This window comes from Cynocephalus volans, chromosome 6 (genome assembly GCF_027409185.1).
Source record: "Cynocephalus volans isolate mCynVol1 chromosome 6, mCynVol1.pri, whole genome shotgun sequence".
NCBI classification, from domain to species: domain Eukaryota; kingdom Metazoa; phylum Chordata; class Mammalia; order Dermoptera; family Cynocephalidae; genus Cynocephalus; species Cynocephalus volans.
The window spans coordinates 17234094-17253347 of NC_084465.1; the positions used below are offsets into that span (position 1 = coordinate 17234094).

Below are 19254 nucleotides of genomic sequence, written 5' to 3' on the forward strand. Positions count from 1 at the left end.
CTAAAATATGCAGCCATCATCACCTATATGTTGTTATAGAAAGAGGATGCAGGAAATGAAGCGGTGTGAAATAAATGAGGTGAAAGAAGAGGTCAGAAATCCAGAAAATTAGGTAAATTTCAGAAAGGTCTTTGAATCAACACTAAGAAACAAGGTGGTCCTAAACCATAAGGAAGAATGGAAGCTCTGTAGCAATTGACCACTTGGAATAATAAGATCATAATAGTGGCAGGTAAGGTGAAGAGTCTATTAAAGGTTCATTCAAGAAAAGTTGAACTCTAATAGAATTCCTCTATCTCTTTTTGGTCTAAGTTGTTTATTTATCTGGGGGCAATTATTCCTTTGATAATTCTACCTATTTTCCTATTCTCAAAGGCCTCCTAAAACATCAACCCATTACATCAGGGTATTCACTTTTATAAAATAATGCCCCTCCCCCCAGTGCAATGACAGTTTAGTAAATTCCACTCATTCACAAATGTGCTCTTACAGGCTTAGTGTGAGGGATTAATCTATTTTGACCAGTGATAATATTGATACTGAACTCACTAAATGATTCTCAATAACTATGGCGTACAAAAACCATCAGGTTTCATATTTATTTTGGTTCCAGACTCACATTACTTGAAACCGGTGATTCTCAGCTTTGCTTTCCACACTTTTATGAAAGACAACTTTTATCGAGCTAAATACTGCCACTGTTTGGTTTCTTGGCCAGAAATTTTAGGATAGCTTAGAATATTTGTGCTAAATTCTGCTGTTGTTCAGTGGTCATAATATATTTTCATTTTTATCAATTTCTCTTAAAACTGAGCTACATTTTTAGGTCACTTAGGAAATGAACCTCATTTTGTGGCTAGCTTCCATTGCAGCAGCAGAAACATAACATTTGACCCTGGGCATCAATATCCGTGAAGCCCTTCTGCAAATGCGACTTAATTTCCACCCTTCTTCAACATCTACGAGTCTATTGAGCTCAGTTCAGTTTAAAAACGAGCACCATGTCTAGGTGTCAGCTGCTCAGTTTGTCTGAATATTGTATTTTCTTGAACAAATCAGCAATAGTTTCCACTCCATTCTCAGTCACATTTTCAAGTCCAATGTATTTAGATATCTCGTGTTTTCTAAGTCAAGGGATAATCATGGCACACATTAGGGGTTTAACAGGTGAGTCCTTCAGAGCCCTTCAATTTTCAGTGTTCTCGATCCGTGGCAGTGGGCCGGGAGATCTGCCAAGAGCTGATGACATAGTCCTCTGACTGCATTCAAGTAAACCAACTCTCTGCTGTTCTTCGACCTCATCTAAATAGCACATAAACATGACTGTTAAGAGCACTTACATGGAACATTCTCACACCTTAGTCACTTCCGGAACACAAACTCTCCTAATGGATGGCGCCATGGAATCTGAGCTTAAAAAAGTGTTGAAACGGCCTTATTATTTTCATTGCTGATGCCACATACTTTCCCATTTGCATTCCAAAGTTCTCAACTTCCTCTCTGCCTGGTGATAAGGTGCTGTTAGTTCATGTGTGCTAGCTAATTAAATTTTTTTTAAAAAAGTGCTAAAATCCTCCAAGTTGGAAGCATATGAGACATGTCTCCCTCCTGTGGTGTGAAGTTTGAAGCTAAGGGGCAGGCCCTTTATACTGAAGGCTGTTTGTTTGCTGAACTGACTTCTTGTTTTAAGTATGGGAACCCAAGGTTCCCTGGGAGATAGATTGCTTCAGGTTCTGATACTTGCAAAGATACTCTTAGAACTCCCTACTGCTGCTAGATATAAGAATCTATGCATGTGATATCCAAACGAGAGTAGTCAGTGCCTCTGTGGCATGTGATTAGGCAGTGCAATGCGACAGAGAAGTCAGAAATACATATAGGAATTAACAAACGATAAAAGTGACATTTCGAATCAGTTGGAAAAAGATATATTTCCAGATGGATCACCACCATCTGGAAAAAATAAGGATGAATCCCTACTCCATCTTTACCCTCAAATAAATTTCTGATGTATCAGACATTTAAGTTTTGAAAATGAAATAAAAAAACGCTAGAAAAATGGACTTTAAAAAAAAAAATCCTTGGTGGAGGAAGACTTTCTGAGTAAGGTAAAAAATGCAGACACCATTAAAATCTATTAAATTCAACAACACAAAAACAAATGTTTTATGATCAGAAAAAATACACAATAAACGAAGTCAAAGAAGTGATAAAAAGGAGAAAATATTTACAAGTATTACATATAAAGGGCTATTTAATAAAGAGCTTCTACAAATGAACTTGGAAAAAATCAATAATCCAATAAAAAAGTGGCTAAGGATACCTCAGAAGATAGAATACAATGGTTTTTAAACAATGGATTTGAAAAGATGCTCAAACTTGCTTGTAGTTAGGGTAATGTAAATTAAGATTACAGTGGTATACCATCAAATGGTAAAGATTTAAAATTGTGACCACACATTTTAATGGCAAGCATATGAGGGACCAAGTACTCTCATATACCTATTTATGGAGGTGTAAATTGATATAATCCCTAGAGAGAGCAAGTTAGTAATGCTCATCAAAATAAAAAATGTAGGTAATCTTTGACCTTATAATTCCATTTCTAGGAATTTATCCTACAGACAGACTTTCACAAGACAGCAATGATATATATGCAGAATATTCACTGCAGTATTATTTTTAAAAGCAAAATATATTCATCAATTGAGAACTTGTTTTAAAAATTAGGATACATCCATACAATAGAATCCTTAAAAAAATAGAATAGCATTTAACAAGAATGAATGTATTGAAATGGGACAATTTCTTAAATGCCATTAACAAACAAAGCAAGGTAAATAACAGTGTGTATCATATACTATCCATTTGAGTATAAAGAAATTGGTTACAGAGTTTGCCTTGGTGGAGGAGTGGCTAGGGATCCGGGGTGGGAACAGGTGTATTTTCTTCTGTATACTTGTCTATACTTTATAATTGTGTGTAATGTTCATGTTTACCTGCTTACAACTTAATGTTCTAATGGGAGTATATAAGGTTCTAACAAAGCTGGCTTCATGAAGGGATACAGGGATAGAGGTGCCACTTATCAAAATGGAGTGGCATAGGTAATGGGTGCTGGGAAGCATTAAAGTCAAGTTTTACAAGAGGGAGCTATGTTTATACTAGAGATCAAAACTAAAGTGATATGTATGGATACCCCAGACCAGCCAGCAGCCAAAAAGAAAAAGAAAAAAGCTAAAGTGATGTGGGGCAAGAAGAAATGGGGATGAAGCTAAATAAATGCAGAACTGTAGAGAAAGCACTTTAAAGATAGATGAGATAAAGGGAAAAGGAGCTTTGGGATAGGGGCCTTTAGGAGTTGCTAATGAGCTGAACTTAGGGCACCATGTACGTATTTGTAAGTAATTAACAGTAATAGCATAATAAAGGCTTGTCATCTACTGGATTACAAAGTCAATTACAAATTGGAGGGGATATGATCTCTATCCTGTTTGTATTCAATCACCAATGTATGATGATTATGTTGATATTGTTATTGCAGGGTTTGAGAAGGAATAGAAGTCTAACTTGGGGCTCATTCTCAGACTGAAGGAGATAACAAATAATCATTAATTGAATGACGGTTATCCGAAGCAATAACATCTTGCTTTCTTCATATCATGGCCAATAGCACTGCTGTGCAATTCAGAAGCAGTCTAATCAAATACTGTGAATAAAAGCTGTATAGATGTGCACACCAGTCCACCTGCTTTACATTAAAGTTCAAGGAAGGCTGAGACAACATGTGGCAAAGCAGGCTACACAATTAGACACTTGGTGAAGACATTTAGTTCTCAGTGATAGTGGTGTTGGTGGTGGTGATGGTGATGATGATGGTGGTAATAGTGATGGTGATGGTGGTGATGGTGGTGTCAGTGGTGGTAGTGATCGTGTTGGTGGTAGTGATGATGGTGATGGTAATGGTGGTGGTGATGGTGATTATGGTGGTGGTGGTGGTGTTGATGGTGATGGTGATTGTGGTGATGGTGGTGGTGATGATGGTGATGGTGGTGGTGGTAATGGTGGTAGTGATAATGGTGATGATGATGGTGATAGTGATGATGGTGATGGTGATGGTGATTGTGGTGATGGTGGTGATGGTGGTAGTGGCAATGGTGGTGGTGATGGTGATTATGGTGACTGTGATGATGGTTGTGATGATAGTGGTGGTGATTATGGTGATGGTGGTGGTGATGATATTGGTGGTAGTGATGGTGGTGGTGATTGTGATGGTGATGGTGGTGATGGTGATGATGGTAGTGGTGATGGTGGTGATGGTGGTGGTGATGGTGATGGTGATGATAGTGGTGGTGATGGTGGTAGTGATGATGGTGATGGTGATGATGGTGGTAGTAATAATGGTGATGGTGGTGATTATGGTGATGGTGGTGATGATGATGGTGGTGGTGGTGATGATGGTGATGATGTGATGGTGGTGGTGATGACAGTGATGGTATGATGGTGGTAGTGATGATGGTGATGGTGATGGTGGTGGTGGTGGTGGTGATAATGGTGATGGTGGTGGTGATGATACTGGTGGTAGTGATGGTGGTGGTGATTGTGATGGTGATGGTGGTGATGGTGATGATGGTAGTGGTGATGGTGGTGATGGTGGTGGTGGTGGTGCTGATGGTGCTGATGGTGATGGTGGTGGTGGTGGTGATGGTGGTGGTGGTGATGGTGATGATGGGGATGGTGATGGTGGTGATGGTGGTAGTGATAATGGTGAAGATGGTGATGACAGTGGTGGTGGCAATGATGATAAACATTGATGTTATCAATTCCTCTTGACATAAATCTTCTCCAGCAATATCTTCCCCATAGTGGTGAGTGTAAGGGGATAAGGGTAAGGATCCAATTTCCAAATATGATCCCTGAACTCTGACTGAGTTGCTATAATGGCAACCAGGTAATAAGCATAAATAGTCATCATATGTGGCTTTCAGGTCCAGTGCAGTGAGGAGATCCTTGCTGCCACATTTCTCCCAACATTCAGTGCTGTGCTGTTATCTAAAGGCCCAATGAATCTACAGTGTGGGGTTTCACTTGTCAAAGGATGAATCAATCTATTACTTCAATGTTCAAGAGAACCAAGCTGGGATTGATTATATTTCCTAGTAGTCTAAAAATTAAAGAAATTTAAAGCAAATTGTTTCCTAAAAGAAGAATCTTTGTTGTTCCTTGAACATAGTCCATTTTTGACATTCCATATCAGTGAAACTATTATTCCAAAATTTAAGCAGGAAGAAAATAACATTTAGAGTTAGAAAGGACCTTAGATATAGAGTACTTCCACACTTTAATTTTTACCACACCATCATATTGCCTCTAAATCCAAGAGCGGACATGCTTAAGAAGTCAGCAGTATATTGTCCATATTTTTTTCTAAAGGAGAAAAAGTTGACTGATTTTTATGAAGAAATTATGCTATCACCTTTCCTTTTTTTCATTTTCACTAGACATGGGCACAAAGAGTGTAGATCATACTGCAGTTTTGATTGCTACAACCTCATTTGAAATCATTAACTATGACTTAAGTTTACTTGAGTAGAAAAGGATAAATCACGTTAACTTAAAGTTGGGGGGCAGGGAGAAAAGTTGACTGGACATTGTGTTGTTAAGGAAACCAATTCTTTCCACCTCTCTGTCTCTCTCTCTCTCTGTCTCTCTCTGTCTCTCTCTTTCTCTCTCTCACGTGCGCACATACACACACACACACACACACACACACACACACACACACACACAGTACCCTTTAAACTCTTCATCTGACATTTTAAAATTATTTTAAAATACCCAAGGGCTGTATTCAGGAAATCTGTACACAGAGTACTCAAGGGAAGGGATTCCTAGAATTCAAACTCAGGGTAGACTTTATCTAATTCTGGTGAAGCCAGCATCCTTCTGAGTCAGCTATATCTCAGAAACTTGGAGTCAGTCTCCAAGGTCAATGTCAACTCAACTGCAGAATGAGACTATTGGAAAGAGAAAGTTGGAATGAGGACTTTTAAAAAGCAATAGAACAGCACAGAGTAAGAGAAAGATAAACAGTTCAATCCTGTGAGCCTTTGTTGAATACCTATCTATCATGCTTAAAGCAAGAAGCTATGCACTAAAAAAAATAAAAATAAAAATAAGAAAGTGAAGATCTCTTCTTTACAAGAGATCTTAGAGAGTCAAGTAGAGCTGCTTATTATTTAAGGATATACCTCCCTGCCTCCCCACCCTTCCATCAAAGGAGTACACCTCCCTGCTCCACCAGTGTCAGGCTTGGCCAAGTGATTTGCTTTGGCCTCACAGGGGCCACAGTGTGCCTCCTGCCCTGATTTTGGTTTTGGCCGTGTAACTTGGTTTGACCAATAGGATGTTAGCAGACATGATGCAGCAGAAGCTTAAAATGTTCTTGCACCATTGGGCTTGCTCTCCTGAGTCTTTGCCTGTACTTTCCCTGATGAGTCTGCTCGTCCAAGGAGAATGAGAGACAGTGGAGCAGAGCTGTCCTGGATGAGCCCCTCCCCAGCAGACACCCCAGGAAGTCCCGGGGGCCCTTCCAGCCAAGTGCAGTTTACATCAACTCCCTTAGGAACATGATAAATAATAAATTGTTGTTTATGTCACTGAGTCTCAGGGTAATTTGTTATACAGCAATGACAAACCAAAACAGAGAGAATGTAGTACAACATCTGAATTTACTCATTTTTCAGGGTCACATAACAAACCAAAGAGCAGGTAGAAGAACTGGGCCAAAACCGTGGGTCTCCTAGGTAAGGGCCATTTCCACAAAGAGTACAAGCCAATTCCTTTCAAAAATGAGCACTGGGAGGACGGATGTCACAAATCCCATGGACAGAAGGGCTCACAAACCACAGGACCCCATTGGGATGGACATTAGCAACTCAACAGGACTTTAATGCACTTAAAAAACTTATCACTGAACTGGAGGTCTAGAAAAACCACTAAAAATCACCCAGTGGCTGAGGGGAAGCTGTGTGAAATCAGACTAAAATGATTAGGACTCCAGTGTGGAAAGACACATGTTGAGAATCAATATGATTCAAGTCTGTTAAATATTGAATACGATAAGTGGCATGAACCTGAGTTTATTCACCAGATTCTGAAATTTCAGAAACAAAGGAACATACTCTGGAGCATAAAAATGGAAAATTCAGGAAAAATAAAGGGAAGGGCTAGATTACTTTACGTGGCTGAGAATTAGGGTGACTGTATGTCCCAGTATATCCAGGACCACCTTGGTTTATACTGTTGTCCCAGGGTAATTATTTATAGCACTTCCTTTTACTTTCAGAAGGGTATTGGATTGGATGATAATTTATGTGGTCATAATCTGGCAGCATACTTTACCCACAGGGTTGAACCACACAGGTCCAAAGTGAGGTTTAGATAAGCTCATGGGGAGAGATCTGCCAAGGGTTGTCCAGGCAAACTGGACTGTCTGTGCTCTGTGGCATGGAAGCCACCATGCTCCACTGCAGCGCTGCCTTTGGCACACTGGTGAGAGATGATTAAGTGAGCCTGGGAAGTGGCACTCTTTTAGGCTAGTGTGGTGCCCCCTTGGGCAACCTGGGAATCTTTGCTAGGAAACTTGTCTGTACTGCAGGCACCCTCTTTGTGGGCCTCAAGAAATATAAACACATGTGACATTCCTATTCTTATCATGACTCCCATATCAGTTCACCATGCAAAACCCAGAATATATAGTAGAAAAATCAAATTTCCTTCTTACCCACACAGAGGTCCGTATAGCTTTCTGAGCTCCATGTGGCTTTCCCAAAAACCCTGAAGAAAACACAACAAAATAGTAAGAATAAGATGAAGCAAAATTTTAATTATTCAATCTTATTCAGAAAAAAAAAATCCAAAACAGCAAGATACAATCACACAAATAATAAAAAGAATTGACAGTCTATTGCTTTCAAGTAGTTTGGAGTATTGGAATAAACAAATGGCTTTAAAAAAATACTGCCATGTCAAAATGTCGTTGGGAAGCTTTGCTTTAATGAACAGAGGAGATCATCAGTACTTGAACTATTTGCATATAATTGCTACTAAAATATTTGAAAACTGTTTTCTCAACTGTAACATTCCCCTCTGAAATTTGGTTTATATTATTATTATCATTATTATTATTATTATTATTATTATTATTATTATTATTATTACTATTATTTGGCCAAGCCCCTGTTCATGGTCACTATATGTGTACACTTCTACTGAGTCTAACCAAATTATCACAAATTCTGAACGATTATGATCCAAGTTAAATTTTAACTACAATCAACATATTCAAATCATAAGAACCTTAGAGTAAGTTTACATAGGATAAAACCCCAGACACATCTTATAGTGGGAAAGGAGTGTCCCTGGAGCTATGCAGGGGGAAGGTGGTGGAGAGCAAGGAAGAGCTGTCAGGACAGAGCTGTGCAGTGGGCACGGGGGATGTCTGCGGACATCCATGCAGGATCATATGGGTTGGAGGGTCATGTGGTGGGAATGAAGAATACCTGAAAACATGCGTGAGCTGGGATGGGGTGGGGGGTGGAAAATGCTAGATTTGTGTTGTGAGAATGAAGTATATGGGCAGATACTTAAAGGCTGTAGTGAGCATGGAGAGTTGGGGGTTAGCAGAGGTGATGTCCTGAATAGAAACACGTCTCATTCTCGTGAAATCTACTGCATTTCCCAGTGTACACTTGCCATATATTGAGGAAAGCTTATTTGAGTATAAAAATAGTCACTGAAATTACTATGTTCTAGAAGGAATTTGGCAGGGTTTGCACATAGAAGGAAGACAGCTGAAAAGGAGCATTTGTGGAAATTCTCCACGGGCAGGAGTGCAGCATTCATTCCCCTCACATGGACCGCTCCACTGTCTCCTCAAAATGTCAATACCAAGTTAATTACTCAGCTGAGTACAACTGATCATTTCTTCCCAGAAGTATACGAAATTCATTTTTAAAAAATGTTTCTATCAGTTTTGTTGTTCTATTTTGACACTTTTAAATTTCTTCACACTTGCTTCAAGGATCTCACAGGAGCCCCAAGGAGATAGTTGTTTGTGGGCTTAAAAGTGGTGAACTGGCCACCTCAGAGAGAGAGGTGAGAGAGCAAGGTGTTTAGAAACGCTGGGAAGAGAGAAATAACAATGAATAGTGAGAAAGGGTGCCGGACAAAGCAAGGGACAGAAAGGAATAGAACAGGAACTGAGAAGGGGAGGATCGAGGATGGAAATGGCTGATGTCACTTTCTATCTAGTGCCAAGGACCAGCCTTTCTGGGGGTTGAGGATGGGGGAATCCTAAAGAGGTGCTACAGGAATATTACCAGGACTAGCCCAAATTTAGGTCTTCCTGCCTTTGTTTGGTTTAATGGCTTTTCACATGCAGGATCTGTTGGCTCCTGATGTTGGGTCCCCATGAGTTAGCAGAATGAATCATCTGATTTCTGAGAAAACCCAATGTGAGAAAGAAATAGCTTTAGAAGATAGAGTCTGGGGGTTGTATCTACACATGCCCGCTGGCCACTTCCGCTGGCGAGTCACTCTGGCTAATCACAGGCAACACACTTCAAATATTAGCTGCCCCCTCAACCTTCATTTCTGTCAACCCACGGCCATGGTCTTTATTACTCTGGCTCAAAATGTAGACATGTTTGTCTCGTTTTGCCTTGAATTCCCCACACCGTCTTAGTCACAGGAGTTCTTCACGTGGCCCCAGTGTCCTCTCTTCAGTGCTGTCACCATGCTGAGCCAAGCCCTCAGTGCATCTACATCTAGACTTCAGCAATTTCTGGATCCTCAGCCCTAACTAAATTCTTCTTCCTTGCAGAGTAGCTTTTCATTTCCATGTCTCTCTGTTACCCAGCAATATTAGTACACGAGTCGTTCTTTTCTGGCCTGCAAGCAACCAGCCGCCTCTCGCTCAACCGCATTCCCCGGGCTCCCTGTTCGTTGGCTTCCAGCCAGGAGGGGCTGCTGGTTGACCGGTGCCATCATTCTCATGCTGGTGCCCTCACACACATGGTGCTCCCACCTGGTGCGTGTGTCCTTGTCTCTGTGTCGATGGCTCTGCAGGCCCCCTTCTTCAGGACATCCCCCAGGATGATTCGAGCCCTGACAAATCTCCCTCTCCTCTGATGGGAAACCACAGCTACCACCTCACAGCACCCCATCTAGCACGAGGGCACATTTCATTTGGTGTTGTACATCACGGTTAACTTCTACTTTTGCATTCCAGGGCCTGGCATATTTAGACATTCAATAAATGAGATTTGGGGTAATGGATGACAGAACTCAATACATATTGATGAGTGATGAGAGACAGATCACTACATAAGAATTCATCCAGGTAGAGGAGGGGTCATCCCATCACCCAGTGCCCTCACACATGGACCACCCCAGGTGTGGGTGACCTGGGTGAGAGCAGGGCCTCATGGGCAAAGGCTGCACTGGGCTCAGCGTAGCTCATGCTGGAAGTCAACCAGAAGGCAGCCCTTACCTGGCGGAAAAATGTCAAATTTCCAATGAATGGAGATGGCTTGGGATGTCTGATGCCCAACTTTTCCAATCTTGAGAATGCCGATGTGGCGTACCTGCAGGAGGAGCGGGGAGCAAATTTTAAAAACTGAGAAATGGAAGTTTGCATTCATGCTTTTGGCTTTATTAACAATCAGAATTATTGAGTTCTCCAGAAATAAGGGCAGAGAATAAATTTCCAGTTAACACGTCTAAAGGACTGAAGAGGTAGAGGCTGAGAGCTGAGTGTATAGAGCAGGAGCTCAGTACCTTCCTCCTGGGTGAGTGACAGGCTAGAGATCACGGGATGCCGAAGCCCCGCAGTCGGGAGATGTTTTAGAGATGACATGGCCCAACTGCCCCTCCCCCACCTAGAGTTCCCATCAATAAATTGTATTTAAAAATGTACCTCTCCCCGGTCCAGTTCCTTTGCCTCTAAATCTATCATGGGCTCAGAAGGCGAAGCAAAAAACTACCAGTGGCAAAAGTGCCCTGTGCAAATCTGTGTGTTTTCTTGGTCAAGACTGATGCCCCCCCACACACACACACATGCACAATTTGTCCTTCATCACATTCCATGGCCTAATAGAGAAAAATAAAAATAGGGATGGAGGGAACACACCATGGACAGGAGACGCTGTCACCAACCATTTACAACCTCTTTAAGTCTTTGTATTCCCGGCCTGCAACCATATGGGAAGCATATTTTCTTAACCAAAAATCAGGAAGCATGGTCCGACAGATTTCTGTGCCACTTTCCAGGAGAAAGCGGCAGTCTGAGAAGTACAGTGTGGCTGTCAAAACATTGTAATTACTCGGATATTTCAACAGTTTATGGAAACAGAGGGATAACACGCTTAAAGTCAGAACTGGCTTAGAAAAACCTGGACATATGGCTCTGATCCCTAACCAGCCAGCCAACGAGGTCAAAAGTTCAGTTCAGAAAAATTAATGAGTCAAGCTGGGTGTTTAGCATCATGCAGAGATCATCCAAATCTCAATTTAAGGGCAAGGAAAAACATGGAAAATATCACTACAGTCTGGCTTCCTAGGAGTAAAGGAATTGCAAAAAACACTGCTCAAAGAATAACTCACTTCTTAGAAAGGTGGAATCTTGGCTATATTTTTTGAACTTTCCCTTTCCCACCTGCGGTCCAATAAGGAGCACTTAAAATAAAAACATTCCAGCAAAATACCCAAGTATTCAGGGAAAGGACAACACAATTTAAGTGTTGTTTTGCATTATTTGGAGTAGTGGGTCTGTTTTTAAAGTGATCACCAAGCAAGGCAGAGCAGGAAGGCAGGTTCTTCTCCCAGCTCTCCTAAGCTTGCCACCGTATGGCTGCATTATTAGCTTTGAGTGAATTCCCAGGACATCACATTTAAGTCCATGCTCAAGTGTAATTACAAACCACACTCAAGAGCCACGTGTGAATTACATGGATTAGCCAGGCTAACATTCCTCTTCAGTAGTGTGTGTACCAAAGGTTGACAGCACAGTTGGTAAACGTTATTCTTTCAAGTAGACTATGATATTTTAAATAATTCCCCTTACACATAAGGAGAAAGATCAAAGGAGACTTAGCCCATTTAACACTTTCTTCAACATCCTCAAATCGGGTGTCTATGTTCATTTCTTCATCAGTTTTCGTGATTTATTTTCTAAATGTAATCTCTAATGGGGAGAAAGAAATATGAAGATCTTGGGCTGCGTAATTACATCTTAATTTTGTAATTAGATGTCTTGATTGTCTAAAGGACAAGAAGTCTGTGCCTAATTATACATGCTAATTATTATGCAAGTCCATGCCCTAATTATGTAACTCCACTTACGAAAACACTGCTCGTGTGTCTATGCACAAAATGCAGACATTTTCAAACATATGGCAGCACCAGAGTGTGTCCTGGACACAACCACAAATTTCACTTTGCAGCCAGGACTCTAGTACAGAACTCGAGTGTCATCAGCCAGGAAGTGGCCAAATACTGCCATTAGTAACTAGGGTGCCTGCACCCAAATCTGCAGGGAGAGAACACCACAACCAGGTTTATAGGCAACATTGCAAAATAGGCTCCATTTGTCCCACTCCCACTTCCTTCTCTGCACCCTTGTTTCATAATTTCTGGTCCCAGGGTCCCCATGCTGCCCTCTGACTGTCTCAACAGGCTCTTAACCCAAAATCCATGGACCTCACATGGAATGAATTGAACTGTGTTATCCCAAAAAGAGATAAGTTGAAGTCCTAACCTCCAGGACCTCAGAATGTGACCTTATTTGGAAATAGGGCCATTGAAAATGTAATTAGTTAAGATGAGGTCATACTGGAGTAAAGTGGATCCCTAATCCAATATGATTGGTGTCCTTATAAGATGACCATGTAAAGACAGAGACACACAGAGAGAAGGCCAAGTGATTATAAAAGCAGAGATTGGGGAGTTTCAAGATGGCGGCGGCTGCGGCGGCTGGCGCTGAGTAGCTGAGGTGGAAAAGGTGGCCACTGGGCCTCAGGCAGACGGGAAACTTGTGGACCTTCCTCTGGCCATCTCTTAAGGGAGGACTGCTGCTGCTGGCCGGTCGTGGGGGCTCAACGCCACTTTGCCCCCGGCAGGAGAGGCTGCCTCATTTACAGGCAACAGCTTTGAAGTGTGGAGCAGGAAAAGAACTGATTCTTAGCTGCAAAAGTGAGTCTTGAAACAGGGAACACGGCGCCAGGGCTGCTGTGGATGCAGCCAGGATCCCGGAGGCTGGGGCCGCACTGAAGGCGGCCAGCTGCCCTATTCAGGATTCGAGGTTTCAGGCCAGCATTAAAGAAGATTCCTGGGAGCGCCCGTGCGGCGCCGCGACTGAACAGCCCGAGGCGGCAGCGCCGAGAACACGGAAGGCAACAAACCAGAGACAGAGCGAGCGCCCGACCTGGCACAGCACTGTGAGTGATCCCTGGCAAAGCTCTGTTCGGGGGGTGAATGCCCACGCGGCTTCCGCCTGCACCACCAGGCCACTCACTGCCCCGGTGCTGCCTCCATTTGCCCAGGTGCGGGCAGCTCCGCCCTGCTCGGCCATCACTGAGCCCATTTGCTTGGCCTGGCGCGGGGCTTTCCGGACCCTGCGGGCCGACCTCCTCTCCCACTCCCTCCGCGGTTCTCTGGCAGGACTGGGGGTGTGGGGCGTCCCGACCAGTTTTGGGAGGGCTAGGAAGTATGGGCGGGCCGACTGTCACTCCACCACACCCTGGACTCAAGCCCCGGTAAACTTCCTGTTACTGGGAGGCAGATACCATCTCTGCGACCACCAGTTTGGAAAAAAGCCTAACGAATTTCTGGTTGGGAATAGTGCGGTAGGAGAGTTCCCAGGTCCGCTTGAACCTGCCGGAGAGCAGGCTGCAGGCGGGCACTAGACTCGGTTTATACCGGGGGGATACAAAGGTGAACAAGACCCGAGAAAGATCTACACAGTGCTACAAAGGCACCCAGAGAGACCGGTCGTCTGTGCCTAGCAGAAACCTGGTAGACTTCCTGGGCGAGGCGGTGCTGAGCAGGGTCTTGAAGGCCCAGCTGATAAACGAGGGGTGCAGAAGACACGCCCCAGCCCAGCACAGTGTGCACAGAGGGGGGAGACGTGCGGCCAGGGAGGCGGAGTCTCGACAGAAACCACACACCCGGTGGGGTCGCCACTGCATGATCTAACAACCTGGGCCAGAGCACACGGAACGGGGAGAAGTCCTGTACAGAAAGTGAAAGCTCAACAGAGATCACACACCCTGTGGTACGTGATCCACCAGCCCAGCAGAGTACAAGCTGACCAAAAAGGTGGATCCCCGGAGAAGCCCAAGACCCGAGGCAACCACACACACAAGACACTAGAGGCCAACTGAGCAGTCACGGTGGGAGCCATACCAAATTGGCAACCACAGCAACATCCTATTAGTCATTAGTCTTAAACCAGTGGACTGTGAAACCCCCTGCAACAATGAATAAACACCAAAAAAAAGACACCAGAAATACAAAAAATCAAGAAAGTACACCACCAAAAGTTAATAAATCTCATACTCTAGATCCTATAGAACAAGAAGCCCTTGAAATAACTGACAAGGAATTTCGAGTGATAATTCTAAGGAAACTGAATGAGATACAAGAAAACTCAGCTAGACATCATGATGAAATGAGGAAAAGTATACAGGATCTGAAAGAGGAAATATACAAGGAAATCAATGTCCTGAAAAAAAATGTAGCAGAACTTGCTGAACTGAAGAAGTTATTCAGCGAAATAAAAAACACAACGGAGAGTTTAACCAGCAGGCTTGTCGAAGTTGAAGAGAGAACCTCTGAACTTGAAGATGGGCTGTTTGAAATAACACAAGCAGACAAAAAGAAAGAAAAAAGAATCAAGGACATGGAAGAAAATCTGAGAGAGATATCAGACAACCTCAAGCGCTCAAATATCCGAGTCATGGGTATTCCAGAAGGGGAGGAAAATGGAGATTCCATTGAAAACATATTCAAAAAAATAGTGGCAGAAAACTTCCCAGGTATAGGAAAAATCACAGATCTTCAGATCCAGGAAGCTCAACGATCTCCAAACGTATTCAACCCAAAAAGGCCTTCTCCAAGACATGTCATAGTCAAATTGGCAAAACTCAGAGACAAAGAGAGAATCTTAAAAGCTGCAAGAGAGAAGCGTCAAATCACCTATAAGGGAGCCCCAATCAGGTTAACATCAGACTTTTCATCACAAACCCTAAAAGCTAGAAAGGAATGGGATGATATTTTCAAAATACTAAAAGACAAAGATTGCCAGCCAAGAATACTCTACCCTGCAAGGCTATCCTTCCGAAATGAGGGGCAAATAGTATATTTCTCAGACAAACAAAAACTGCGGGAGTTCACTACCACAAGACCACCCTTACAAGAAATCCTCAAGGGAGTACTGGGTTTGGTTCCTGAAAAATAACTACCACAGCCATAAAAACCTAAGAAAAATCTAAACCCGCTAGTACAATAAAAATGGCATTCATGAAGAGAAAACAAGCTAACAAAAACACTATCTACAACCTAAGGAACCAACAAACAAAGAAACCAAACAGTAAATCAGAAAGCAAGGAACAAAAGACACCTAAGACAACCAAACAACCAATAAAATGCTAGGAATAAATCAACACCTTTCAATAACAACTCTTAATGTTAAAGGCTTAAATTCCCCAATTAAAAGACACAGACTGGCTGACTGGATCAAAAAGCAGGACCCAACTATATGCTGCCTACAAGAGACCCACCTCACCCATAAAGATTCACACAGACTAAGAGTGAAAGGATGGAAAAAGATTTACCATGCAAACAGAAAAGAAAAACGAGCTGGAGTGGCTATTCTTATATCTGACAAAATAGACTTTAAACTAAAAACCATAAAAAGAGACAATGAGGGACACTACTTAATGATAAAAGGACTGATCCATCAAGAAGACATAACAATCATAAATATGTACGCACCCAATGTTGGAGCAGCCAGATTTATAAAACAAACTCTATTAGACCTAAAGAAGGAAATAGACACTAATACCATAATAGCAGGGGACCTGAACACTCCACTGTCAATATTAGACAGATCATCTAGGCAAAGAATCAGTAGAGAAACACAAGATCTAAACAAGACTCTAGACCAATTGGAATTGGCAGATATCTACAGAACATTCCACCCAACAACCTCAGAATATTCATTCTTCTCAGCAGCACATGGATCATTCTCCAGGATAGATCACATATTAGGTCACAAATCAAGTCTCAGTAAATTCAAAAAAATTGGAATTATCCCATGTATCTTCTCAGACCACAATGGATTAAAACTAGAAATTAATAACAAACAAAACTCTGGAAACTATACAAACACATGGAAATTAAACAGCATTCTACTTAATGACATATGGGTCCAAGAAGAAATCAAGCAGGAAATCAAAAAGTTTATTGAAACTAATGAAAACAATGATACATCATACCAAAACCTATGGGATACTGCAAAAGCAGTATTGAGGGGAAAATTTATTGCATTAAATGCTCACTTCAGAAGAATGGAAAGATGGCAAGTGAACAACCTAACACTTCACCTTAAAGAACTAGAAAAACAAGAACAATCCAATCCTAAAGTTAGCAGACGGAAAGAAATCATTAAGATCAGAGCAGAACTGAATGAAATTGAAAACCAAAAAACAATTCAAAAGATCAACGAATCAAAAAGTTGGTTTTTTGAAAAGATAAATAAAATTGACAAACCATTAGCATGGCTAACAAAAAAAGGAAGAGAGAAGACTCAAATAACAAAAATTAGAAATGAAAAAGGCGATATTACAACTGATTCATCTGAAATACAAGGAATCATTCGAGACTACTATAAACAACTGTACGCCAACAAATTTGAAAATCTGGAGGAAATGGATAAATTTCTGGACACACACAAGCTCCCAAAACTGAACCGTGAAGATGTAGAAAATCTGAACAGACCAATAACAATAAAGGAGATTGAAGCTGTTATCAGAAGGCTCCCAACAAAGAAAAGCCCAGGACCAGATGGATTCACAGCAGAATTTTACCAAACATTCAAAGAGGAATTGACACCGATTCTTTACAAACTATTCCAAAAGATTGAAACGGACGCAAATCTCCCAAACTCATTCTATGAAGCAAACATCATCCTGATACCAAAACCAGGTAAAGATATAACCAAAAAAGAAAACTACAGGCCGATATCCTTGATGAATATAGATGCAAAAATCCTCACTAAAATACTAGCAAACAGAATACAGCAACACATACGAAAAATTATTCATCACGATCAAGTGGGATTCATCCCAGGGATGCAAGGTTGGTTCAACATACGCAAATCAATAAATGTGATACACCATATTAATAAACTCAAACACAAGGACCATATGATCATCTCTATAGATGCTGAAAAAGCATTTGATAAAGTTCAGCACTCATTCATGACAAAGACCCTCTATAAGTTAGGTATAGAGGGAAAGTATCTCAACATAATTAAAGCCATATATGACAAACCCACTGCCAGTATCATCCTGAATGGGGAAAAGCTGAAAGCTTTTCCTTTAAGAACAGGCACTAGACAAGGATGCCCACTCTCACCACTCCTATTCAACATAGTGTTGGAAGTACTAGCCAGAGCAATAAGAGAAGAGAAGGAAATAAAGGGCATCCAGATTGGAAAAGATGAAGTCAAACTGTCCCTGTTTGCAGATGACATGATCCTATATATCGAACAGCCTAAAACCTCTACAAAAAAACTGTTGGAATTGATAAATGATTTCAGCACAGTAGCAGGATACAAAATCAACACACAAAAATCAGTAGCATTTATTTTCTCCAATAGTGAACATGCAGAAGGAGAAATCAAGAAAGCCTGCCCATTTACAATAGCCACCAAAAAAATAAAATACTTAGGAATTGAGTTAACCAAGGAGGTGAAAAATCTCTATAATGACAACTACAAACCACTGCTGAGAGAAATTAGAGAGGATACAAGAAGATGGAAAGATATTCCATGCTCTTGGATTGGAAGAATCAACATAGTGAAAATGTCCATACTACCCAAAGTGATATACAAATTCAATGCAATCCCCATCAAAATTCCAAAGACATTTTTCTCAGAAATGGAAAAAACTATTCAGACATTTATATGGAACAATAAAAGACCACGAATAGCCAAAGCAATGCTCAGCAAAAAAAATAAAGCTGGAGGCATAACACTACCTGACTTTAAGCTATACTACAAAGCTATAATAACCAAAACAGTATGGTACTGGCATAAAAACAGACACACTGACCAATGGAATAGAATAGAGAATCCAGAAATCAACCCACACACTTACTGCCATCTGATCTTTGACAAAGGCACCAAACCTATTCACTGGGGAAGGGACTGCCTCTTCAGCAAGTGGTGCTGGGATAACTGGATATCGATATGCAGGAGAATGAAACTAGATCCATACCTCTCACCGTATACTAAAATCAACTCAAAATGGATTAAGGATTTAAATATACACCCTGAGACAATAAAACTTCTTAAAGAAAACATAGGGGAAACACTTCAGGAAATAGGACTGGGCACAGACTTCATGAATACGACCCCAAAAGCACGGGCAACCAAAGGAAAAATAAACAAATGGGATTATATCAAACTAAAAAGCTTCTGCACAGCAAAAGAAACAATTAAAAGAGTTAAAAGACAACCAACAGAGTGGGAGAAAATATTTGCAAAATATACATCTGACAAAGGATTAATATCCAGAATATATAAGGAACTCAAACAACTTTACAAGAAGAAAACAAGCAACCCAATTAAAAAATGGGCAAAAGAGCTAAGTAGGCATTTCTCTAAGGAAGATATCCAAATGGCCAACAGACATATGAAAAAATGCTCAACATCACTCAGCATCCGGGAAATGCAAATCAAAACCACATTGAGATACCATCTAACCCCACTTAGGATGGCTAAAATCCAAAAGACTCTGAACGATAAATGCTGGCGAGGCTGCGGAGAAAAAGGAACTCTCATACATTGTTGGTGGGACTGCAAAATGGTGCAGCCTCTATGGAAAATGGTATGGAGGTTCCTTAAACAATTGCAAATAGATCTACCATACGACCCAGCCATCCCACTGTTGGGAATATACCCAGAGG

At 41.5% G+C, this 19254-nt stretch overlaps 1 protein-coding gene across 1 annotated transcript in view; it reads right to left on the reverse strand.

Annotated features, from left to right (window-relative positions):
• Positions 1-19254, reverse strand: part of TBXAS1 (thromboxane A synthase 1) — a 161819-nt gene that overhangs the window by 114078 nt on the left and 28487 nt on the right. Inside the window, exons 2-3 of the mRNA XM_063098690.1 lie at positions 10556-10649; positions 7787-7839 (exon numbers count right to left, since the gene is read on the reverse strand). Coding sequence (XP_062954760.1) covers positions 7787-7839; positions 10556-10649 — 147 coding nt within the window. The remainder of the gene's footprint in view (positions 1-7786; positions 7840-10555; positions 10650-19254) is intronic.